Here is a 25,585-nt window from a genome sequence, read left to right as displayed (position 1 = left end):
GGAGAGTTTACAGTCTCACCAGACACCTAGGTATTTGTAGTTGTCCACATATTCTAAGTCAGAACCGTCCAGATTAGTGATGTTGGACAGGCGGGCAGGTGCAGGCAGCGATCGGTGAAGAGCATGCATTTAGTTTTACTTGTATTCAAGAGAATTTGGAGGCCACGGAAGGAGAGTTGTATGCCATTGAAGCTCACCTGGAGGGTTGTTAACAGTGTCCAAAGAAGGGCCAGAAGTATACAGAATGGTGTTGTCTGCGTAGAGGTGGATCAGAGACTCACCAGCAGCAAGAGCGACATCATTGATGTATACAGAGGAGAGAGTCGATCCAAGAATTGAATCCAGTGGCACCCCCATAGAGACTGCCAGAGGCCCGGACAACAGACCCTCCGATTTGACACACTGAACTATATCAGAGAAGTAGTTGGTGAACCAGGCGAGGCAATCATTTGAGAAACCAAGGCTGTCGAGTCTGCCGATGATGATGTGGTGATTAACAGAGTCGAAAGCCTTGGCCAGGTCAATGAATACAGCTGCACAGTATTGTTTCTTATCGATGGCAGTTAAGATATCGTTTAGGACCTTGAGCGTGGCTGAGGTGCACCCATGACCAGCTCTGAGACCAGATTGCATAGCGGAGAAGGTATGGTGGGATTCGAAATGGTCGGTAATCTGTTTGTTGACTTGGATTTCTTAGAAAGGCAGGGTAGGATAGATATAGGTCTGTAGCAGTTTGGGTCAAGAGTGTTCCCCCCCCCTTTGAAGAGGGGGATGACTGCAGCTGCTTTCCAATCTTTGGGAATCTCAGACTGTCTAGCCCGGCTGATTTGTAGGGGTCCAGATTTTGCAGCTCTTTCAGAACATCAGCTGACTGGATTTGGGAGAAGGAGAAATGGGGAAGGCTTGGGCGAGTTGCTGTGGGGGGTGCATTGCTGTTGACCGGAGTAGGGGTAGCCAGGTGGAAAGCATGGCCAGCCGTAGAAAAATGCTTGTTGAAATTCTCAATTATAGTGGATTTATCGGTGGTGACAGTGTTTCCCATCTTCAGTGCAGTGGACAGCTGGGAGGAGGTGTTCTTATTCTCCATGCCTTGTTCCAGAACTTTCTTGAGTTTGTGTTGCAGGAAGCAAATTTCTGCTTGAAGAAGCTAGCCTTGGCTTTTCTAACTGCCTGTGTATATTGGTTTCTAGCTTCCCTGAAAAGTTGCATATCACGGGATTGTTCGATGCTAATGCAGAAAGCCATAGGATGTTTTTGTGTTCCAATAAGCAATTGCATTAAGCATATAAATTGGTAACGTTCTGCATGAATGGCCAGAAAGGGGGTGCAATAGCATGCGGTGGCATAGTTGGCTGAAGCTGTTGCAGGCTAATTTATGAATGGCTACATAGCATAGCACTCGCCTGCTCCAAACAGAAGGTGACTCAATTACCACCTCATCGACAGGGCGATTGTGCGATAGACCTCCTGGTAGACGCTGCACTTCCCAGGAGTCATGTGTATCCCCTCTCACAGGCGGAGACGGATGCTATGGAAACATATGTCTCCGAATCCCTGCGTCAGGGGTACATTCGGTCCTCCACTTCACCCGCCTCCTCAAATGTATTTTCTGTGAAGAAGGAGGGAGGTCTGCGCCCGTGTATTAACTACCAAGGCCTAAATCAGATGACGGTGAGGTACAGTTACCCGCTACCTCTTTGTACCATGGCGATTGAGTCAATGCACGGGGCAAGCTTCTTTAACAAACTAGATCTCAGGAGCGCTTACAACCTGGTGCGTATCCGAGAGGGAGACAGTGGAAGACGGCTTTCAGTACCACCTCTGGGCACTATGAGTACCTTGGTTGATGAATGGTTGATGAATGCGCCATCAGTCTTCCAAGCCTTTGTAGACAAGATTTTCAGGGACCTGCATGGGCAGGGTGTAGTGGTGTATATTGATGACATTTTGATATACTCCGCTACACGCGCTGAGCATGTGTCCCTGGTGCGCAGAGTGCTTGGTCGCCTGTTGGAGCATGACCTGTACGTCAAGGCTGAGAAATTCCTGTTCTTCCAACAGTCTGTCTCCTTCCTAGGGTATCGCATTTCCACTTCAGGGGTGGAGATGGAGAGTGACCGCATTGCAGCTGTGCGTAATTGGCCGACTCCCACCACGGTAAAGGAGGTGCAGCGGTTCTTAGGGTTTGCCAACTACTACCGGAGGTTTATCCAGGTTTTTGGTCAGGTGGCGGCTCCCATTACCTCACTGCTGAAGGGGGGCCCGGTGCGCTTGCAGTGGTCAGCTGAGGTGGACAGGGCTTTTAGTCACCTGAGGGCTCTATTTACCTTGGCTCCCGTGTTGGCCCATCCGGATCCCTCTTTGGCGTTCATAATGGAGGTGTACGCGTCCGAGGTTGGGATAGGAGCGGTGCTCTCTCAGAGCTCGGGTTCGCCACCGAATCTCCGCCCCTGTGCCTTCTTCTCGAAGAAGCTCAGCCCGGCGGAGCAAAAGTATGATGTGGGGGACCGGGAGCTGTTGGCTGTCGTCAAGGCCTTGAAGGCGTGGAGACATTGGCTTGAGGGGGCTAAACACAGTCCTGGAAATTCGTGTTTGTGCGCACAATGAAGACAATATGTACCTGCTAAAATCGTTTTCCTATTGAACATACTTCTTTCTGTAATTAATATTATAGTTTGATTACATTTTAGGGTATCTGAGGAGTAAATAGAAATGTATTTTGACTTGTTGAAACAAAGTTTAGGGGTAGATTTTCAGATTCCTTTCTCTGCATGTTGAACGACTGGATTACTGAAATCGATGGCGCAAATTAAACGTTTTGGGTTATAAAGAAGGATTTTATCTAACAAACCGACACTACATGTCATAGCTGGGACCCTTTGGGTGACAAATCAGAGGAAGGTTTTCAAAAAGTAAGTGAATATTTCATTGTTATTTGTGAATGTATGAAACCTGTGCCCGTGGACAAATATTTTGATGCGGGACGCCGTCCTCAAACAATGGCATGTTTTCGCTGTAATGGCTACTGTAAATCGGACAGTGCAGTTAGATTAACAAGAATTTAAGCTTTCAGCCGATATACAATACTTATATGTACCTAAATGTTTAAAATCCATATTATTTATGATTATTTATTTGAATTGTGTGCCCTCCAGTATCACCGGAAGTTGCGTGATCCCTAGCCCTAAGAAGTACATTAAACTTTCATATAGCTCTTTGTTGACTATTGCTTGGAATTATCGTCCACCATCATCACCGGCCTGTACCCTACCTGCCCTATGCTCTCCCCTGGCCCCTTACTCTAAGTCTGAATTTGTCCTGCTAGGGGACCTAAACTGGGACATGCTTAAACCAGTCCTAAAGCAATGGGACTCCCTAAATCTATTTCAGATTATTACCAATCCCACAAAGTATGACTCCAAACACTCATAAAAGGCTACTATCTTTGATGTTATCCTCACAAATAATTCTGATAGGTATCAGTCTGGTGTTTTCTGTAATGACTTTAGTGATCACTGTTTTACAGCCTGTGTTCGTAATGGCTGCTCAGTGAAACGACGCGTCCTGATTTGTCATAGATGCCTGCTAAAAATGTAATGAGCAAGCCTTCCTTCATGACCTGGCCTCTTTAAATCAGCTTGATCCCCTCTGTCGAAGATGCTTGGACCTTTTTTTATATATGTTTAGTGATAACAAACACGCCACCATAAAGAAAATGAGAATTTAAAAAAGGTTCAGCCCCTGGTTCGGTCATGATCTGGCAGAGTTACTCCACCTCAAGAATTCCATTTGGCAAAAGGCTCGGTACACGCATACTCTCGCTGACTGGCTCTCGTTCAGGCAAATGAGAAATGCACTCAGGCTATTCGGAAGGCCAAAGTTAGTTACTTTAATGAGCAGTTTTCTGTCTGTGGGTCTAACCCCAATAAGTTCTGGAAAATGGTTAAAGACTTGGAGAATAAAGCCTCCTGCTCACAGCTGCCTATGTCCCTTAATGTTGATTAATGTTGTTACTGACAAGGAGCACATGGCTGAGCTCTTTAAGGTTGCAGCCCCTATCATCGCCAAGCCTATCTCTGTTTCCCATTGCTTGTCAGGCAGCCACGATGCGTCCTTTATTTAAAGGGGGAGACCAAGCTGATCCTAACTGTTATAGGCCAATTTATATCTAGCCCTCAAAAGTGTTGGAAAAACGTGTCCATAATCAACTGCCTGGCTTTCTTAAAACATGCCAATTATCAACTGAATGGCTTTCTTAATGTCTTTAGTACTCTCTTGTATGCAATCTGGTTTCCACTCAGGTTATGGATGTGTCACTGCAATCTTAAATTATGTCACCATTGCCTTTGATTCTAAGCAATGTTATGCTGCTATTTTTATTGACGGCCAAAGCTTTTTATACGGTAGACCATTCCATTCTTGTGGGTCAGCTAAGGAGTATTGATGTCTCTGAGGGGTCTTTGGCCTGGTTTGCTACCTGCCTCTCTCAACGTGTACAAAGTCAAAACATCTGCTGTCTCAGTCACTGCCTGTCACCAAGGGAGTACCCCAAGGCATGATCCTAGGCCCCAAGCTCTTCTCAATTTACATCAACAATATAGCTCAGACAGTGGGAAGCTCTCTCTACCATTTATATGAAGATGATACAGTCTTATACTCAGCTGGCCCCTCCCCGGATTTTGTGTTAAACGTTCTACAACAAAGCTTTCTTAGTGTCCAACAAGCTTTCTCTGACCTTAACCTTGTTCTGAACACCTCCAAAACAAAGATCATGTGGTTTGGTAAGAAGAATACCCCTCTCCCCACCGGTGTGATTAATACCTCTGAGGGTTTAGAACTTGAGGTAGTCACCTCATACAAGTACTTGGGAATATGGCTAGATGGTACACTGTCCTTCTCTCAGTACATATCAAAGCTTCAGTCTAAGGTTAAATCTAGACTTTATTTCCTCTGTTGTAATCACTCCTCTTTCACCCCAGCGGCCAAACTAACCCTGATTCCGATGACCATCCTACCCATGCTAGATTACGGAGACATAATTTATAGATCGGCAGGTAAGGGTGCTCTCGAGCGGCTAGATGTTCTTTACCATTCGGCCATCAGATTTGCTTCCAATGCTCCTTATAGGACACACCACTGCACTCTATACTCCTCTGTAAACTGGTCATCTCTGTATACCCGTTGCAAGACCCACTGGTTGATGGTTATTTATAAAACCCTCTTAGGTCTCACTCCCCCTTATCTGAGATACCTATTGCAGCCCTCATCCTCCACATACAACACCATTCTGCCAGTCACATTCTGTTAAAGGTCCCCAAAGCACACACATCCCTGGGTCGCTCCTCTTTTCAGTTCGCTGCAGCTAGTGTTGTGGAATTATTGTAATCAAAAGGAGAGACTTTTAACTTTTTTCAAAACAATCAATTCTATTATTTAGGGGCGGCAGGGTAGCCTAGTGGTTAGAGCGTTGGACTAGGAACCGGAAGGTTGCAAGTTCAAATCCCCCAGCTGACAAGATACAAATCTGTCGTTCTGCCCCTGAACAGGCAGTTAACCCACTGTTCCTAGGCCGTCATTGAAAATAAGAATTTGTTCTTAACTGACTTGCCTAGTTAAATAAAGGTAAAATAAAAAAATGTAATTACTGCAGTAATGGAGCTAATCCCGTAGGTGATTAGTTGTGAGCCCAACAAGCGGATTTGAGCCACAGCATTTTATAGCAAAGTCCATCCTCTTGGATGTTCATGACAAACAACAGATGTATGGAAGGGTTCACAAGGTTAGGATTCATATGAAAGATACTAATAATTCACAGCAAACAGTATCTGCTGTAAAGACTGTTCTCATTGTGTAGAGACCATGGTCTGGCCCCCAACTCCATACTGGAGCCATCTCCCCTTGGTACCACAGTACAGAAACATTAACTCATGCTATGGAATGTGGTCTTGTTAGGCTTATCATCCAAAGACATCACAAATCTCCCACTTTCAGTTCACACAGACACAATAGAGTTATAAGAATCCGCTATTCTGTTGCATAAAACAACCATTTGATGCAATTACAGTATTATAACATAATCTTGATTTTTTTTCCCCACACTAGTGACTGGAACGAGCTGCAAAAAACACTAAAAGTGGATAGTTTTATCTATTCATTTAAAGACTCCATCATGGACACTCTTGTTGAGAGTTGGGGTTGCTTCGCATTATGTATTGTTGTCTCTACCTTGCCTTTGTGCCGTTGTCTGTGCCCAATAATGTTTGTATCATGTTTTGGGCTGCTACCATGTTGTGCTGCTGCCATGTTGTTTTGCCACCATGCTGTGTTGTCATGTATTGCTGCCATGCCTTGTTGTTGTCTTAGGTCTCTCTTTATGTAGTGTTGTGGTGTCTCTCTTGTCATGATGTGTGTTTTGTCCCATATTTATATTGTATTTATTTGTATTTTTAATCCCAGCCCCCATCCCCGCAGGAAGCCTTTTGCCTTTTGGTAGTCATTATTGTAAAAAAAATTGTTCTTAACTGACTTGTCTAATTAAATAAAGGGGGGGGTAAAAAGACTAATAATTGTCACATTTTGCTATGTAAAAATTATAATAAATGCGATCAAATTTAATTCGTGTTGGCTCTTCATTAATTCTCGTTTCCCCTCCAGATTAGAGAAGACTCTAATCTGTCAACTGTAGGCTACCAAAATATTTGATCAACTTCCAAATATTGAGAGAGAGTCTTTTTTCACGAGCGCATATGCCATCACCAGCGAGTGAGCTGCACGTCATTGGGTGAGTCAGTGAAACTGGAAAGTATTTTTTAGGACCGTCATTTCCTCCTCATATTGTAGCCTACAACATGTCTCCTCACACCTAGGCTATTGATGGATTCAAGACAAGGTTGTTTTCATTGATCTCAGATTCTCAGTTTGTCAGTGTCAAAGTAGCCTGTCATTTCGATCTTTTGTGCAGTATTATGGTGCTTTCAAGACGACTGGGAACTCTGTAAAAAAAACGAGGTCCAATCATGACGTCTCAATCTTCAGGTCGGAAAATCGGAGCTCTAGAAAGAGGCCAAACTTCCCCACTTGGAATTCCATGTTGGATGACCGTTCAAAATACATTTCCCAGTTGGAGCTCGTTTTTTCCCGATTTTCCAGTTGTCTTGAACACGCTGATGTCGGACGTCGTAGATTTCCAAGCTCCGAGTTCCCAGTTGTTTCGAAGGTTGCATTTTTTAAAATTATGCCAAAGTCTCCAGTCATGTAAAATGATGTAGAATTGCATGAAATGTGTTTATAAAAGGCCAAACATTTCCTGGACCCTAGGCCACAAAAAAAAATTCCCATGTGTGCAACTTCTGTAAGTGGCTCTACTCTCTGCTATATGCCACTACGGAAATGTGATGATATTATTATAAAGGTTGGTTTTTTTCTTCTCATGCGTTCTGGTACCTCAGAACTCCTCAGGTCACCCCACTCTCGCGCTCACTTTTTGCTCCTGCACCTCTCGATTTAACAAATTACGCACTGGGTATGAAGACATATACAATCAAATTAGATTTTATTGGTCACATACAGATATTTTGCCGATATTATCGTGGGTGTAGCGCAATGCTTGTGTTCCTAGTTCCAACAGTGCAGTTGGAGTCCTGATATAGTATTTCTTAGTCATTTAGAACATTAACTACACATTCATTTTCACTTTGAAAATGTGGACTACGTTGTGTAGATTGATAGGGAAAAAAAATCTAATTTAATCCCTTTTTATATTATTTTTTTTAAGGCCGCAACCAGTAAATGTGAATACTGTGCAACGGGTGTGTAGACAGACATTCAATAGCGACTGTAGATATGAAAAAGGAAAGGAAATTGAGAGTTACAGGAAGGACATACCGACCTAAGAGTGAGAGAGAGGAGGAAGAGAGGATAGATTGTGTTCGGAGAAAGAGTGATAAACTGGTGAAGGGGAATAAGAGAGGAGCAATGTGTCTGTCGTACCTGAGGCTTCTATGGGTGAGTGATCTTTTTTTCCTCATAGAAGAACAAACAGCTACATTGAAAGCGGTCACACTTTCCGTCAGTGTAAAAGAGAACTAGAGAATTCAGGCCAGGTGACATGGTTAAATATGAACGTAATCTCTATTGATCCACACGCACCACACAAAGAATGTAGCTTTAATTTTGAATATCAATCTGGTTCTACTCGCTAGGAAGAGTCACTGCTAAAAAAGTTATGACATTCCATGCACATTGGTGGGATTGAGAAGTATCAAATTAGCCACACGATCTAGTTTAGTATTTTGATTATGCAAACACCAAACATTTTGAATTTGAATGAAGGGTTTGAGTGACAGATGTATATGAAAGCAATTATAGAGCTATGCAATGTTTTGAACAAACATATATATGGAGACTGCTCCTGTAGTGGCTTCCTTTCGTCTTTACCATAGCCACTGCCCAAGCCTGAAGCGGGGTTGTTTGGTACGCATACAGTCCACACTCAAGGTTTCCAAACGGCCATACATTCGATGACATCCAGGGATATGGTGCAACAAAAATGTTTATTCTTCTTATATCTAACAAATAAGTTATTCTCCAATCAACTTAAAGCATAGAATACTTTATATGGAAAATACACATTATGTCTGTATGTATGTATGTTTGTATGTATGGATGTATGTATGGATGTATGTATGTATGTTTGTATGTATGGATGTATGGATGTATGGTCAAAAAACTATACCGCTCCCGCATCTAGCAAGGACTCCCCCTCCCGAAGGCCCAACTTCCTGCCTTTATCCTAACACACTTACCACAATACAATGAATAGGCAAGAGGGGGGGACAAAAACTGAGTTACACAAACAACAAATTAATATATCTCAAATCAGGTAAATATAAATCATAATGGTACGTACCTAATATTTCATCATTTACATTAATATTTAATATATTTACACAAATATACATGGAGCTCCATATGTTCAGTCTTTTACGCAAATATGTCCAAATCGGCTCTAACAGCTCCTGTTGCTTTGTATTGACATTACCACCGCATTTACGTGTAGCAAATGCTGTTCTGCTTCAATGTGGTATTTTTAGTAGGCTGACTAATGCAGAACTATTATTTTCAATACGTCATGTTCTAAGTATTTTCCCTTCATCAGTGATTCACACTTTCTTTGTTGTTGTGTGGCGTACTTCCCCGTTCTATTGTACTACACTACTGTGTTTACATGAAAGTGCAGAGAGAATTTTTGTGTGCAAAACAGATTTGTGATTCATGGAGTTGGATTGTGGGCTCTGCTTTGCATTTTTGCCATAATGGTTTCTGTGACAGAGGAAGGTAACGCTATATAGGTCATTCTCCATTTTAAAGCCCTCAATGGCGCTGCCTATGCTGAAACAGGCTTTGTGTCATGTGAGAAGTTTATCCAAGTCTATGTTAGCCTTATATTTATCTCACTTCCTTAATTCCATTTTCTTTGAATGAGTGGGTTGCCATTTAGTCCACTAAGTGGTGCCAAATAACCAAACTGCATTTACTGGAATAAAAACTGAAGGTCAGCTAGAGCTAGAGTAGAGTCAGCTAGAGTAGAGTCAGCTAGAGCTAGAGTAGTCAGCTAGAGCTAGAGTAGAGTCAGCTAGAGTAGAGTAGAGCAGAGTCAGCTAGAGCTAGAGTAGTCAGCTAGAGCTAAAGTAGAGTACAGTAAGCTAGAGCTAAAGTAGAGTCAGCTAGAGCTAGAGTAGAGTAGAGTCAGCTAGAGTAGAGTCAGCTAGAGCTAAAGTAGAGTACAGTAAGCAAGAGCTAAAGTAGAGTCAGCTAGAGCTAGAGCTAGAGTCAGCTAGAGCTAAAGTAGAGTACAGTAAGCTAAAGTAGAGTTCAGTAAGCTAGAGTAGAGTCAGCTAAAGCTAGAGTAGAGTCAGCTAGAGCTAAAGTAGAGCAGAGTCAGCTAGAGCTAAAGTAGAGCACAGTAAGCTAGAGCTAGAGTAGAGTCAGCTGGAGCTAGAGTAGAGTCAGCTGGAGCTAGAGTAGAGTCAGCTGGAGCTAGAGTAGAGTCAGCTGGAGGTAGAGTAGAGTAGAGTCAGCTAGAGCTAGAGTCAGCTAGAGCTAGAGTCAGCTAGAGCTAGAGTCAGCTAGAGCTAGAGTCAGCTAGAGCTAGAGCTAGAGTCAGCTAGAGCTAGAGTCAGTTAGAGCTAGAGTCAGCTATAGTAGAGTCAGCTAAAGCTAAAGTAGAGTACAGTAAGCTAAAGTAGAGTACAGTAAGCTAGAGTAGAGTCAGCTAAAGCTAGAGTAGAGTCAGCTAGAGCTAAAGTAGAGCACAGTAGAGCTAAAGTAGAGTAAGCTAGAGCTAGAGTAGAGTCAGCTGGAGCTAGAGTAGAGTCAGCTGGAGCTAGAGTAGAGTCAGCTGGAGCTAGAGTAGAGTCAGCTGGAGCTAGAGTAGTATCAGCTAGAGCTAGAGTAGTCAGCTAGAGCTAGAGTAGAGTCAGCTAGAGCTAGAGTAGAGTCAGCTAGAGCTAGAGTAGTCAGCTAGAGCTAGAGTAGAGTCAGCTAGAGCTAGAGTAGTCAGCTAGAGCTAGAGTAGAGTCAGCTAGAGTAGAGTCAGCTAGAGTAGAGCAGAGTCAGCTAGAGCTAGAGTAGTCAGCTAGAGCTAAAGTAGAGTACAGTCAGCTAGAGCTAAAGTAGAGTCAGCTAGAGCTAGAGTAGAGTAGAGTCAGCTAGAGTAGAGTCAGCTAGAGCTAAAGTAGAGTACAGTAAGCAAGAGCTAAAGTAGAGTCAGCTAGAGCTAGAGTCAGCTAGAGCTAAAGTAGAGTACAGTAAGCTAAAGTAGAGTACAGTAAGCAAGAGCTAAAGTAGAGTCAGCTAAAGCTAGAGTAGAGTCAGCTAGAGCTAAAGTAGAGCAGAGTCAGCTAGAGCTAAAGTAGGGCACAGTAAGCTGGAGCTAGAGTAGAGTCAGCTGGAGCTAGAGTAGAGTCAGCTGGAGCTAGAGTAGAGTCAGCTGGAGCTAGAGTAGTATCAGCTAGAGCTAAAGTAGAGCTAGAGTCAGCTAGAGCTAGAGCTAGAGTCAGCTAGAGCTAGAGTCAGCTAGAGCTAGAGCTAGAGTCAGCTAGAGCTAGAGTCAGCTAGAGCTAGAGTCAGCTATAGTAGAGTCAGCTAGAGCTAGAGTCAGCTATAGTAGAGTCAGCTAGAGCTAAAGTAGAGTACAGTAAGCTAAAGTAGAGTACAGTAAGCTAGAGTAGAGTCAGCTAAAGCTAGAGTAGAGTCAGCTAGAGCTAAAGTAGAGTAGAGTCAGCTAGAGCTAGAGCTAGAGTAGAGTCAGCTAGAGCTAGAGTAGAGTCAGCTAGAGTAGAGTCAGCTAGAGCTAGAGTAGAGTCAGCTAGAGCTAGAGTAGAGTCAGCTAGAGTAGAGTCAGCTAGAGCTAGAGTAGTCAGCTAGAGCTAGAGTAGAGTCAGCTAGAGTAGAGTAGAGCAGAGTCAGCTAGAGCTAGAGTAGTCAGCTAGAGCTAAAGTAGAGTACATTAAGCTAGAGCTAAAGTAGAGTCAGCTAGAGCTAGAGTAGAGTAGAGTCAGCTAGAGTAGAGTCAGCTAGAGCTAAAGTAGAGTACAGTAAGCAAGAGCTAAAGTAGAGTCAGCTAGAGCTAGAGCTAGAGTCAGCTAGAGCTAAAGTAGAGTACAGTAAGCTAAAGTAGAGTACAGTAAGCTAGAGTAGAGTCAGCTAAAGCTAGAGTAGAGTCAGCTAGAGCTAAAGTAGAGCAGAGTCAGCTAGAGCTAAAGTAGAGCACAGTAAGCTAGAGCTAGAGTAGAGTCAGCTGGAGCTAGAGTAGAGTCAGCTGGAGCTAGAGTAGAGTCAGCTGGAGCTAGAGTAGAGTCAGCTGGAGCTAGAGCTAGAGTCAGCTAGAGCTAGAGTCAGCTAGAGCTAGAGTCAGCTATAGTAGAGTCAGCTAGAGCTAGAGTCAGCTATAGTAGAGTCAGCTAGAGCTAAAGTAGAGTACAGTAAGCTAAAGTAGAGTACAGTAAGCTAGAGTAGAGTCAGCTAAAGCTAGAGTAGAGTCAGCTAGAGCTAAAGTAGAGTAGAGTCAGCTAGAGCTAAAGTAGAGTAGAGTCAGCTAGAGCTAGAGTAGAGTCAGCTAGAGTAGAGTCAGCTAGAGCTAGAGTAGAGTCAGTCAGAGCTAGAGTAATCAGCTAGAGTAGAGTCAGCTAGAGCTAGAGTAGTCAGCTAGAGCTAGAGTAGAGTCAGCTAGAGTAGAGTAGAGCAGAGTCAGCTAGAGCTAGAGTAGTCAGCTAGAGCTAAAGTAGAGTACATTAAGCTAGAGCTAAAGTAGAGTCAGCTAGAGTAGAGTAGAGTCAGCTAGAGTAGAGTCAGCTAGAGCTAAAGTAGAGTATAGTAAGCAAGAGCTAAAGTAGAGTCAGCTAGAGCTAGAGTCAGCTAGAGCTAAAGTAGAGTACAGTAAGCTAAAGTAGAGTACAGTAAGCTAGAGTAGAGTCAGCTAAAGCTAGAGTAGAGTCAGCTAGAGCTAAAGTAGAGCAGAGTCAGCTAGAGCTAAAGTAGAGCACATTAAGCTAGAGCTAGAGTAGAGTCAGCTGGAGCTAGAGTAGAGTCAGCTGGAGCTAGAGTAGAGTCAGCTGGAGCTAGAGTAGAGTCAGCTAGAGCTAGAGTAGTCAGCTAGAGCTAGAGTAGAGTCAGCTAGAGCTAGAGTAGAGTCAGCTAGAGCTAGAGTAGAGTCAGCTAGAGTAGAGTCAGCTAGAGCTAGAGTAGAGTCAGCTAGAGCTAGAGTAGATTCAGCTAGAGTAGAGTCAGCTAGAGTAGAGTCAGCTAGAGTAGAGTCAGCTAGAGCTAGAGTTGAGTCAGCTAGAGCTAGAGTTGAGTCAGCTAGAGCTAGAGTAGAGTCAGCTAGAGTAGAGCAGAGTCAGCTAGAGCTAGAGTAGTCAGCTAGAGCTAAAGTAGAGTACAGTCAGCTAGAGCTAAAGTAGAGTCAGCTAGAGCTAGAGTAGAGTAGAGTCAGCTAGAGTAGAGTCAGCTAGAGCTAAAGTAGAGTACAGTAAGCAAGAGCTAAAGTAGAGTCAGCTAGAGCTAGAGCTAGAGTCAGCTAGAGCTAAAGTAGAGTACAGTAAGCTAAAGTAGAGTACAGTAAGCAAGAGCTAAAGTAGAGTCAGCTAAAGCTAGAGTAGAGTCAGCTAGATCTAAAGTAGTGCAGAGTCAGCTAGAGCTAAAGTAGAGCACAGTAAGCTAGAGCTAGAGTAGAGTCAGCTGGAGCTAGAGTAGAGTCAGCTGGAGCTAGAGTAGAGTCAGCTGGAGCTAGAGTAGAGTCAGCTGGAGCTAGAGTAGTATCAGCTAGAGCTAAAGTAGAGCTAGAGTCAGCTAGAGCTAGAGCTAGAGTCAGCTAGAGCTAGAGTCAGCTAGAGCTAGAGCTAGAGTCAGCTAGAGCTAGAGCTAGAGTCAGCTAGAGCTAGAGTCAGCTATAGTAGAGTCAGCTCGAGCTATAGTCAGCTATAGTAGAGTCAGCTAGAGCTAAAGTAGAGTACAGTAAGCTAAAGTAGAGTACAGTAAGCTAGAGTAGAGTCAGCTAAAGCTAGAGTAGAGTCAGCTAGAGCTAAAGTAGAGCAGAGTCAGCTAGAGCTAAAGTAGAGCACAGTAAGCTAGATCTAGAGTAGAGTCAGCTGGAGCTAGAGTAGAGTCAGCTGGAGCTAGAGTAGAGTCAGCTGGAGCTAGAGTAGAGTCAGCTGGAGCTAGAGAAGAGTCAGCTGGAGCTAGAGTAGTATCAGCTAGAGCTAAAGTAGAGTAGAGTCAGCTAGAGCTAGAGCTAGAGTCAGCTAGAGCTAGAGCTAGAGTCAGCTAGAGCTAGAGTCAGCTAGAGCTAGAGTCAGCTATAGTAGAGTCAGCTAGAGCTAAAGTAGAGTACAGTAAGCTAAAGTAGAGTACAGTAAGCTAGAGTAGAGTCAGCTAGAGCTAGAGTAGAGTCAGCTAGAGCTAAAGTAGAGTACAGTAAGCTAGAGTAGAGTGCAGTAAGCTAGAGCTAGACCTAGAGCTAAACCAGAGTAAGCTAGAGCTAGACTGGAGCTAGGGCTAAAGTAGAGTAAGCTGGAGCTAGAGATAAACTAGAGCTAAAGTAGAGTAGAGTAAGCTAGGGCTAGAGGAAGTCTGTTACTGGTCTCCCACATGAAACGAATACTATATCATGCATACAGTACTATAGTATTCACTGTAGAGTTTTGTGGACTTTACTGTACTGTTTACAGTTAACTATATTATAGATACTGTGATACTGTAGTAATGGAACTGTAGTATATTCACTATAATAATTAACGTAGTGTTTTTGCAGATTGTGGTATACTATAGTATTTACTGCAGTGTTTTTGTGGACTGTACCATACTGTAGTATTTACTGTAGTGTTTTTGCAGATATTACTTTCCATGGATACAATATATGGTCTATACTTGGCATGTAGGTTTCTCACTTATGGGTGGCACAAATTGTGATATGGGGGAGGGGAATGAGCAGTGTATATGCAAATTAAATACTGTAGTATTTACTATAGTTAAAAAGTGTAGTGTCACTGTAGACTATAGTGTTTTTGCGGAAAATACTGTTTTTTTTGCGGATAATACTGTAGTATTAACTATAGTATTCTATAGTATACTACAACACGCTATAGTACTACACATGATCGAGGGATACTACAGTGTGTAGTATAGTATTCTACAGTATAATACAGTTTACTATAGAATTCTATAGTAAGTACTGTAGTATTCTATAGTATTTTTTAATGTGGGCTGAGAGAGCATAGTGTCAAAGGGTCTTGAGTATTTGCTATCCAAGCCCCAGGATGAGCAGCCAACCATGAGAGGCCTGTTCAGACTGACTGATTCACTGACTGATTGATGGATTGACTGTCGGACTGACAGATAGATGGGCAGTATGTAGTAGTGGAAGGCATGCTAGCATAACTTAATAATAGATTAGAATCCTCCCCCCGCCCTCCCATCTATCAACACTGTTCAACAACCTCACTTCTCTCAAGACAGCAATTCATAAATACCATACATGGTACTTCAAGCTAGCTCTTGCTCTCTGTCTCTCTCCCTCCGTCCCTTGTCACCCCACCCCTTGCTGAGAGAGTGTCGCCTTCTCTCTCTCTCTCTCTCTCACAAACACACACACAAAGACATACACAGCAAGAGAAGGAGGGCTCATGGACTGACAGAAAAGTTCCCCCTTCTCTCCTTTTCCTCTTCCCCCTTTCTCTTTCTCACACAAACACTGTTCTCCTTTCCTCTCTCTCCCTCCTTCTACCTCACATACTCTCTCCATATAACTCTTTCTCTCTCCCCGTTTCTCTCTCTCTGTTGTCTCTCTCCCTCCTACCTCACATACTCTCTCCACATAACTCTCTTTCTCTCTTCCTGTCTCTTCCTGTGTCTCTCTCTCGCTCTCTCAGTACTTTCTCTCTCTCTCTCCCTCCCCTAGCCTGAAAAAGGTAGGCTTTTCACTCCGGCACCTGCCCTTACCTACAGCACAGAGAGAGGGCGAGAGGGAGGCGAGAGCAGAGCAGCACCTTGGCCCAGCCTCACCTTCCTGTGGGATTTTCCACCTTACTTCTTAACACAGAGCCCAGCTTTGTTTGTTGTTCTCTGGGAACGTTGGGAACATTCCCTCAGCTCTGTGGAGATCAAAGCAGAGAATGAAGCTCATCTCACCTGGCTGTGCATGGATGGATACCCGAAGCGGTCAAGATTCCCATCTGATTTTCCCATTTGACCCCATTTTCCGGAAATAAGTTTGAGGAAGGGTCAAAAAGAACCTGGGAGTTCAGGGGGTTTTAACTGCAGGAGAGACGGACAGGTTTGGTGTGTGTGTGAACGAGGGAATGAGCCAGAGCAAGAGAGAGAAAGAGACTTAATAGACAAAGAACATAAGTGAGAGCTAAAGTAGGTCTACGTAGTCCATTTTTAAGGCTGGCTGGGCATTGAACATGAACAATACATACAATAAGAGAAATAGTCTATCAGCTGCAACAGGAGTCATAGATTTCTAACTTAGTACGTTTTCACTTTCAGGCAGTTTCTTAGTGTTTGTCAGTCTAGTTGTCACTGTGTGTGCTCAGATCCATTGTCGTGAGCCCTGTGGTGCCATTGGAGGATTTTGTTGTATTCTGAGCACACGGTTGGCCAGTTCAAATGATTGACAGGGCTAAAGAAGAAGAGTTGTTTCAGGAAGCGGGAGTGAGGTTTATACTGGAGGACATGGGGAGATAAGATGGATCCTGCCCTAGCAGCACACTTTGGATCTAAGTCAGACTTTGATGAACTCAACCTGTACTGGCTCCTGTCGACTATCCTGGAGGAGGACAATTTCTACCACCGCCATCTTTGAACTTTGGCACCAGGAAGTAAAACACTGTCAGGGGAGAGAGTTATCTCGACCTCAAACCTTAATCCACATTTTTTTAAAGTATTGACTCTTGGTTAACTCGTTTCACTGGTTTCCATGGTGACCCCGTCAGCACGGAGACCTGTCAGCATCATCGCGTGGTAGCCAACAGCCATGCAGTACCTGGGTGGTAAACTGTCCTCCGCCCAGGTCCATGTCTCTGGCTGGGTGGGCAGCGTGCGTCGTTCCCTACAGGGGGCACTGAACTTAGTCTGGGGAGATGAGGAGGAGGTGGTGGTGGTAAAAGAAGAAGAGGAGGAGAAGGAAGAGCAGGATGAGGGAGAAGGTGGGGGAGGGGGCAGGAGGTTCGACAGGGCTGTGTCACCTCTGCGTAGCTTTGCCTCCCGGAGCCGGCAATCCCTGAGGTTGTTCTCTGTCCGGAGTCGCCAGCGGATGACGCTGCGTAGACGGGCAGCAGACACCAGCGCTGTAAGAGAACCTGTCTGAACAATGTCATTATCTGCACTTTACCAAAACCTTTTTCGAATGAACATGGACATAAAAGTGATACTTAGCCGAACAGCTTCTTTCTCTCCCATAGTCCGTAGGGCCACTAATTACACGTCTTTCTCCACCTCTATCCCTCCAACACCTTTCTACCTATTGTTGCTTATTCCAATCCTTCTTTTCGACCCCTCAGAGGCTTGTGTAGGCCTATGGCATATGCCGCTGTGTGTGTGTGTGTTGTTTATCAGTATGCATACGGTTTGCATTTCCCTCTGTCAGTGGTGTGAACGTGGGGACACAAGGCCTGAGGGATAGCGATAAGGCCCATGGAAACACTGCTGTGTGTGTTTGTTCCCTGCTATGAATTTATTCATAATGCGTCTGCTCATGCTAACCTCACTTTTAGCCAGTGATAGGGAAGCTTCTCTGAAAATATAGTTTACCAAGCTACCAATTGCTTCACACTGGAAAAAGTTAAGCTACACTAAACCTACCCTTGAGAAAAATATACTTTACTTAACTAAAGTTACTTTGAAAAAGTAGTTCACTGCATACAAACTACTTTGTGATTATCACATCTACATCTGAAATGTCATAGACTACAAATTGCAAGAACAATTTGCTCTGGAGTCAAATGTTAACAGAATGTGTAATTTAGCCTATTAAACACAAAAACTGTTTCAAGTGTGAATAAGGCCCGTCTGATGCCAAAAAAGAAAGGAAATGCTTGCCTACTTCACCCATATTTGATTTTCTTTGTGGAAAAAAGGTAGCGTGTATTTCCAGTAGGTAGCTACACTGCTACATGGCAAAAAAAGTCATTAAATACTGAAAACACTACCTAGATTTGAATTTAGTTTAATTATCACCAAGCTACAGCAAAATTGAGTGAAATTACTATACTGAACAAAAACATAAACGCAACAACGATTTTACTGAGTTAAAGTGGCTGGTCTCAGACGATCTTGAAATAGGAGAGATGCTCACTAACAAGGATATAAACAAATGTAGAGAAATAAGCTTTTTGTGCTTATTTTTTGGGAACATTTCTGAGATCTTTTATTTCAGCTCATGAAACACTTCACATGCGGCATTTATATATATATATATTTATATATTTGTCCAGTATAGTCGACCTACACATAGTTCTCTATTCCCCAACAGAGCTTTAAGCCACACCCCTTAGCGAGATGTGTCTGTGCCTGTGTAATTTATCGCTGCATGTTTTCGAGGACATGCTAGCTAGTATTAGGTTGTATTTCAGTCTGGATGGCTTTAAGCCCCCCAATACTATACTGTAAAGATGTTCAAATGAAGTGTGACTGCAGAGCACTACCAGGAATCCTGCTCTGTCAAGACTTGTAACCCTCGCCCCACCCCCACCTATTATACTCATGCAGTTTGGATCCCCGCGAAAATAGTTTGGTTGTGTCATAACATCTCTCCCCAAGATGTGAACATTATTCCCAGTGGTGCCACCCAAACGATAACATCTGCGTATACTACTTTAAGTCGCTTTGAATTGGAGCGTCTGCTCAATGTATTATATTTTTTATTATAGAATGACTCCTTGTTTTGAAGGAGAACGGCTCCTTATTTTTGAATGACTTACTGCAATCGATATACACTAGTTATGATATCATCGCTGTACACGTAGATGACTTGCCCTTGATGTAAAAAAAAAAAAAGACAAACAAATATATTTTCATAGCACATTGCTAGGTCTACTCACTATACTATATCGTACGAAGTTGTCTTAAATTCCTAATTTGGTTACATATTACTGCACACCTTATACACTGTAAGCTTTCTATGTACACCGGTGGAGATTTGTGAACCTGCTAGGCTAGCTGCCTTCTAGACTGCTATACAGCTGCCGGTGTAACACCAGCAATTTAACTCAGCTACTGTACATACCAGACAGGGTTGTGAAGACAAAGTCAAAAGTAGTGCACTATATAGGGAATAGGGTGTCATTTGAGACAGGGCCGAAGTAGACCCAGTTCTCCTGTTGGCCACTGTGCCTACTCTATGAGGACATAGCCTGCTGTACTGTAGGCAAATCTCCTGATAGAGGTTGATTCATCTCCACAGTGACAAGGCCAGCCAGGCCAGACGCATTGTGCAAATTAAGTCAGACAGAGAAAATAGCTCCTGCTCTCTCTCTCTCTCTGTGTGTGTGTGTGTGTGTGTGTGTGTGTGTGTGTGTGTGTGTGTGTGTGTGTGTGTGTGTGTGTGTGTGTGTGTGTGTGTGTGTGTGTGTGTGTGTGTGTGTGTGTGTGTGTGTAGCCCGACTCACCCAATCAATCTGCAATCAAGGCAGTAAAGGAGTTATGAAGAAAGATGTTTACCAAATCAAAAGCTGTTCCTCTCCCACTGTATTTACACCGGGTTGGTTTCAGTGGAGGCTGGTGGGAGGAGCTATAGGAGGATGGGAATGGAATGGAATTAATGGAATGGTATTAAACAGATCAAACATATGGAAACCACATGTTTGACTCCGTTCCATTGATTCCATTCCAGCCATTCCAATGAGCCCGTCCTCCTATAGCTCCACCCACTAGTCTCAACTGGTTGGTTTTGTTGCTGGGTAACATAAAAACGACAATAGATTGGCATGTGCGCCTTGACAAACACAAGAGTGAGGTGAGGTCAAAGAATGTGTGTGACTGTAAGTGTGTCTGTTAATGTGTGTGTGTCTGTCTGTGTGTGTCTGTGTGTGCGTGTGTGTGTGTGTGTAATCGTGTGTGTGAGGGTGGTGTTTTTTGAGGACAGTGTACCCTCTGTGACCAGCTCATTAAAATATTAATGCTTGGCTGGTTGTTTGACCTCTTTCTTTCTCTGTTGTGATGAACTCTCTTGGATTCACGTGCTCTCTTCAACACTGTTCTCTTGCAACCCCTCTCCTAGTCACCCCACACGTTTAGGGGAATGCTCCTTACATTAACATTATATAGGCCCTCTAAAAGTGTCAGCTGAGTATTGATATCTGTTTTGCTCCCTGCATCGTGACCCTCTTCATGAAACTTACCTAAAGTTTTGATAACTCTCTCTTTCTCTCTCTCATCAGGAGCAGTTGAAGTGCTGTGTGGGGGCGGGAGAGGGACATGACACAGAGGCTCTGATTGGTGGAGAGCCAGACAAGCAGTATGGGGGATGTGACACTAGACTGTCTGAGGATGACAGGTGGGTACAGGAGAACCACCGTACAATAGCCCTATTCTACTGATAACTACACTATGGGTGCATGTCAATAGTCTTAAAGATCCCACACACCAGTAAGATTGTCAAATGTTTGCTTGCCGAGAGCACTCAGCACCTCTGAACAGAGTGTCAGCGGTCAGTCTCTTTTGTGTTCACACCACCAGACTTTGAAGCCATCAGCCTTGTTAAAATACTCCAAACCAGAAGGTGGCAGTAGTGTTGCATTCTTAAGCTTAGTTTGGCAATGCTAGTCCCTGTGTATTTTGCTTTTTAGGTATCCAATGTTAGCTAACTAGCTAGCTGCACTAATGTTGCTATTGTTGTAGAAAGCCCTTGGTGATACTAGCCAGATGGCCACAGCTAGATAACTAGCTAGCAAGATGGCAAAAACAATTTCATTCACTCTCCATAATCCCAAACTGCCAGTGTCAGCCCATAGACATTTATTTTCCTAGCTAGCTAATGTTAGATAAACTGTTAGCATGTCATTCGCTAGATAGCGTAAGATATTTTTAAGCTTTTTGTTGTCACTCCTGTCGGGTCCCCCACATGGAGATTTGTGCACTCTGATTGGCTCAAAGTTTTCCATGTTTATGCCCACATTTTAATTGTTGGGATCTGTTTTTTTATTCCCCACATCCTAAGTCTGCAGACGACAGTGGAACAGATCTCCCCTGTCACACCAGATGAGCCTCACGGCACATCTCCACTAGAAGACACAGAGGAGCTATTAGCCTTTCCTGATGTAAGTCTCTTGCCAAGGCCTATCTGGTACTTTCACTATGCATTTGTAGGCTACGATATTTGACTTTGCTTGTGTGCGTGCACAGATTTCTCCTCTATTGGACACCAGTGCTCAGCGTGCAAGGGCAAAGCTGAGGAAGAGTCGGAGGACCCGCCCCCCTCGAGCTGTCCATCAGAACTCTACCACAGCAACGCTTGAGGAAAACCCCGTCCACGACTGGAGGTTCTGTGACTCCTCAGGTTAGTAGACAATTCCATTTGTCTACTACCTACCCCTATTTTTTTTATTTTGTATTTAACCTTTATTTAATTAGGCAAGTCAGTTAATTAAGAACAAATAATTTTTTACAATGACGGCCCACACTGGCCAAACCTGGATGACACTGGGCCAATTGTGCGCCGCCCAATCATGGCTGGTTGTGATACAGCCTGGATTTGAACCAGGGTGTCTGTAGTGATGCCTCTAGCACTGAGATGCAGTGCCTTAGACTGCTGCGCCACACGGGAGCCCAATGCAGCTAAATCTGTAGAGATCATGTACATTAGTTCTAGACAAAAGGTTGATAGCTACACCTTGCCCTCTAATAGGCTAGTTGGAATTTGCGGCATATATCTCCTTCACAAATCTCATTCTTTCAGATACACAAGTGGCTAGGAGGTAGAGGTTAAGGGTCATTGCAACAATCCCTCATTAAAAGTAAGACCAAACATCTGTTATACATCTTTTTCAGATAAGGTGGACTCTCTAACAAGGGGAGATTGTGAGTCTGATGAGGAGCAGCCCAGAGGGAGGGAGGTATGTTCACCACCTTCCCAGCCCCAGAGAATACCCCTCTTTTCTGGAATGGACCCGTCCGCTCTCAAGGTACAGCATGTAGATGCTCTCAATCCACCGATGCTCCATGTTATACCCTGAAAGATTGACTGAGGCTAAGTGTGCATCCCAAATTGCACCCTATTTCCTATTTAGGGTTCATAGGACCATAGGGTTCCGGTCAAAAGTAGTGTACTATATAGGGAATAGGGTGCCCTTTGGTACGTAATCTTAGATGCAATCAAACCTGCACTGCTGGACATGCTGCATGACAAAGTTCCTAAACCATAAAAAGTGCATATTGGGTGATAAGTGATTGTTTACTGCAGGATTTTTCTTAGTAAGGAGTTCCCTGCACTATCAAAAATGTTTAGAACATGACTTGTTCTTACCTTCACTGCCTCTCCTAGGCCCAGTTAAAGAAGCGAACCGGGGGAGGAGTTAAAGGAGCAGATACAGACAGTCAGACAGACAGTCTTGCTCTGTCCCCCTCTCAGCTCTCCCGCTCTCCTGGATGTTCCTCCTTCCTCCCCAGGACATCACAGATACTACCCCCTGTAGTGAACAAAGATGGAGGGTAAGTTTAGTCCCAACATGCTGCTCTTATCTTACCAGCATAAAACCACAGTTTGAGCATTGTAAGTTATTTTAGTAGTTTTAAAATGTTATTCAACATGAATCAACCAAATGTGATGAATGACAACAACTAGCAACACAGATGACTTATATAGTTAGCTTGGTAAATTAGTTAGCTGTTAGTACAAGACAAACCATTTGATCTATGTTTGTGTGACCCTCAGGGGGGACTCGTCTCCTTCATGGCTGCAAGAACTCAAGTCTAAGAAGCGCTTGAGTCAATTCAACAGTGAGGACTAGCTGAGTGGATGGACCTCATTTTTACACCAGCTATTACAATCAAAATACCTATCTGATCACATTCCCCTTCCATACACACCTTAAAGTGTTAGTTAACTCCAAAGAAAGCCTATAGCTTGTTACAAGTTTGCAGTCTGACGTCGTCAGACGCACTTTGATTTGAGTGAACTATCACTTTAAAATATGCCCTGTATCTGTGTCATGTAAATTAGCTTTTATTCCTGTTTACCTCTAGGAGATACCACCCAGCTAGCACATTCAGTTCCTTGGAACTTGTAGGAACGTACGTGTTTGGTTTCCCATTGGTTCTGGGAACAAAGCCATAAGTATCTCGACCGGTAAAACGAAAAGTTCTGAGAAAGGAAGTGAAAACGTAGTCTGTTCTGGAAACGTACATTTTTAGGTTGCAGAGAGATTCTGAGAAGCTTTCCTGGGAGGTTTTATTAACGTTCTGAGAACGTAAATTATAGGTTATTTGAAGGTATTTATATAACATCCTGAGAAAGTGTTTCAATATGACTTTTAATAACACTGATAGCTTAGTTTGAACTCCAAGAACATATAGGACACAAGGAAATGCATTTTCTTTTATTGTGCCAGAGTCTAACCTATGATCTTCTGTTTTTTATCTGTGGAATTAGTCAACTGCGCCACCGGGATGGAGCTAGCATGCCATGTTTGTTTTTTACTCATACAAAGCTGATCATTTTAATCTATTCAAATAGACCCCATTTCAAAGGAAACCAGCACTAATTAAGTCCCGGTATGGCCAATTAGTGGGCGTAGCCAACACACTTAACAAGATAGAGGATAGAGAGTTTTGTTAATGCTGAGACCAAATGTATATGTTTTTAAATAACATTCTTTAGAACGTTCTCTGAATGTTAGTAAAGTTTTTGTGTTTTTTATGGAAAATGTTCTTAACGTTCTCTGAACAATTTGAGAACATGAATTTAATTAGAACCTGTAGGAAACGTTCTGCTGAAGTACCAAAATTACCACAGAAAAATGTTGTTTCTTAATGTTCTTTGAACTATTGGAGAACATTCTCAATGTCAAACCAGTTGGAGAACATTCTTAGAATGTTACCAAAATTGTAATGAAATATAACCATGTTTGAAATTTTTGGAAACATTCTGTTTAAGTAATGAAATTCCAAGAAAACAATGTTTTCTTGTGAAGTTCCTTAACTGTGCTGAGAATGTTCCAAAGCCAAGCAACTATCCTGTACCATTCCCAAAAAGTTGTGAGAAGGATGCATGCAAAATAACCATAGGACAACCACTCTCTCACCAAGCGCTAAGAAACATATGGTTCTCAGAACATTGTGTGCTAGCTGGGCATTGACTTGGAGATCATCCAACTGATGCTGCTGCTGTTGCTGACAAACACCTCTGTGACAAACAAAGCAGTGACCTGGACTCCCTCCAATTGTGTGCCTTTCCAGAAACTCCCTTTTTTTATTGACAAGCTATGCAAGACAATGGAGAAGCATTGGATACTTTCCTGCCCTGCGTTGTGACCATCTCTTCGACTTTTCTATTCGTCAAAGGAATTATAAGCATGTAGACTATTTGCAACACAGAAACACACACACGCACACACACACACACACACAGAATATTTGCAACATTTGGACAAGTGCCTCTCATCCCAGGCCACTATATGTTCTAGACTGTATCTTTCCATCCATTCAAACTTGCATGCCAGATTCTGTGTGGGAGCTTGACGTAATTACCTGTTTAGGTCATGCACACAAATATCCATAATGCCACAAGGTTCACATACATACTTGAATTGTACATCTTTTGGCACCTAGCCAATGGAACTTTCCTTCTTTCTCAATTGATCTCTTGTTTTGAACTAACCCGTCGGTTTCTTTTCTCTGTTATGTTATGCACTCACTCGCTGCTCTGATGAGCTGCTCTTGATAAAAGTATCTGGTAGATACAACGATATTATCTCTACTCTGTCCAAACAAGAAAAGGAGAGGAATAGCTCTGTCTGCACCCATGTTGTGGTTTGATTAGAGACAATGTCTCAACACCTGTGTACAATAGGCCTTTCATCTGATCTCAGCCAATAACAAACCAATACACATGTGCTTACTCTGCCTGCCATGATGCCCAAATCCTGCAATAGTGCCATAAAGCACTTTAAGAGGGATCCATTTACAGTAACAATGACAGGTGCACTAGAAAATAATTGTATACAAGACCATTCCCCGTCCATAGGTGCAGACTGACATTGACAAAATGATGTCTATCAAATAATAAGTACTACTTTTACACATTCAGATTCAAGTATATTTGGGCAAGGTCCTATTGTAATTGCATTAGTAATAAACATGTTGATCTGATATGTCTGTATGTATTGCTGTCAGCCACAGATAAGATCTTGTTTCTTCTGAGTGTTGATCAGCTGATTTTGTTCATTGCTGCCAGATCAATTAAGGAGTATTTTCTATCAGTGTTTTTTGAAAGGGTGCAAATCTCTAACATTTTCACTTTCATATTATCTTCATAACGTTCACTGGAATAATAGAAAACACCAGCAATGCACACACGCAGAAATGCATATACTGTAGGCCTATATACAGTAAGAAACATATTTTGAATGGCACCATAGTGTTTTTGACACCTACACCTACATTTAACATTACATTTAAGTCATTTAGCAGACGCTCTTATCCAGAGCGACTTACTTGTCTACATTGACTGTGTGAAAAGTGGGTAACACCACTTGACATCCAATGTCATAACACGTTATGATATGGCCATAACCATGTCATAACAGCTGACATAACTTGTCATAACTTGTCACAATATAGATATATATATATATATGTCACAACAGCTGTAAATATATATTTACACATTTATTCAAATAACTTTTTTTGCATGCCAAGAGGTTTCCTTTCGTTTGAAAGTTTGTTTCTTAAATCCGTTGATGTTGTTGTAATGAATTATTTTTAAAATAACTTGTAGAAAATAAACTTTATGACACTGTCATGAAGAATTGTGACCATCTTGTGTAAATTTATTTAGACTAAGAAAATACACTTCATGACACTGTGAAGA

The 25,585-nt window shown here is 42.9% G+C and overlaps 1 protein-coding gene across 2 annotated transcripts; it reads left to right on the top strand.

Annotated features, from left to right (window-relative positions):
* The first annotated feature begins 7,846 nt into the window (after positions 1-7,846).
* On the top strand, positions 7,847-25,529 carry LOC135539809 (uncharacterized protein KIAA1671-like). 2 transcript variants are annotated; one of them, XM_064965943.1, is made up of 7 exons: positions 7,847-8,004; positions 19,938-20,053; positions 20,717-20,816; positions 20,902-21,055; positions 21,547-21,680; positions 22,040-22,206; positions 22,430-25,529. In XM_064965943.1, exons 1-7 carry the CDS (start codon positions 7,975-7,977, stop codon positions 22,503-22,505), a joined length of 777 nt encoding a protein of 258 aa, XP_064822015.1. In that variant the 5' UTR covers positions 7,847-7,974; the 3' UTR covers positions 22,506-25,529. The 2 variants fall into 2 exon arrangements, with proteins under 2 accessions (XP_064822015.1, XP_064822014.1); XM_064965942.1 differs by lacking the exon at positions 7,847-8,004 and adding an exon at positions 15,157-16,849.
* The last annotated feature ends 56 nt before the right edge of the window (positions 25,530-25,585 follow it).

Source organism: Oncorhynchus masou, chromosome 5, assembly GCF_036934945.1.
Source record: "Oncorhynchus masou masou isolate Uvic2021 chromosome 5, UVic_Omas_1.1, whole genome shotgun sequence".
Taxonomy (NCBI): Eukaryota; Metazoa; Chordata; class Actinopteri; order Salmoniformes; family Salmonidae; genus Oncorhynchus; species Oncorhynchus masou.
This window is presented reverse-complemented; position numbering and strand designations above follow the sequence as displayed.

Coding starts and splice junctions, on each gene's coding strand:
- LOC135539809 (XM_064965942.1), top strand. CDS start 16,535: ATGCAGTACCTGGGTGGTAAACTGTCCTCCGCCCAGGTCCATGTCTCT. Junction 21,056..21,546: donor GAGGTTCTGTGACTCCTCAG/GTTAGTAGACAA, acceptor CATCTTTTTCAG/ATAAGGTGGACTCTCTAACA. Junction 21,681..22,039: donor TGGACCCGTCCGCTCTCAAG/GTACAGCATGTA, acceptor TGCCTCTCCTAG/GCCCAGTTAAAGAAGCGAAC.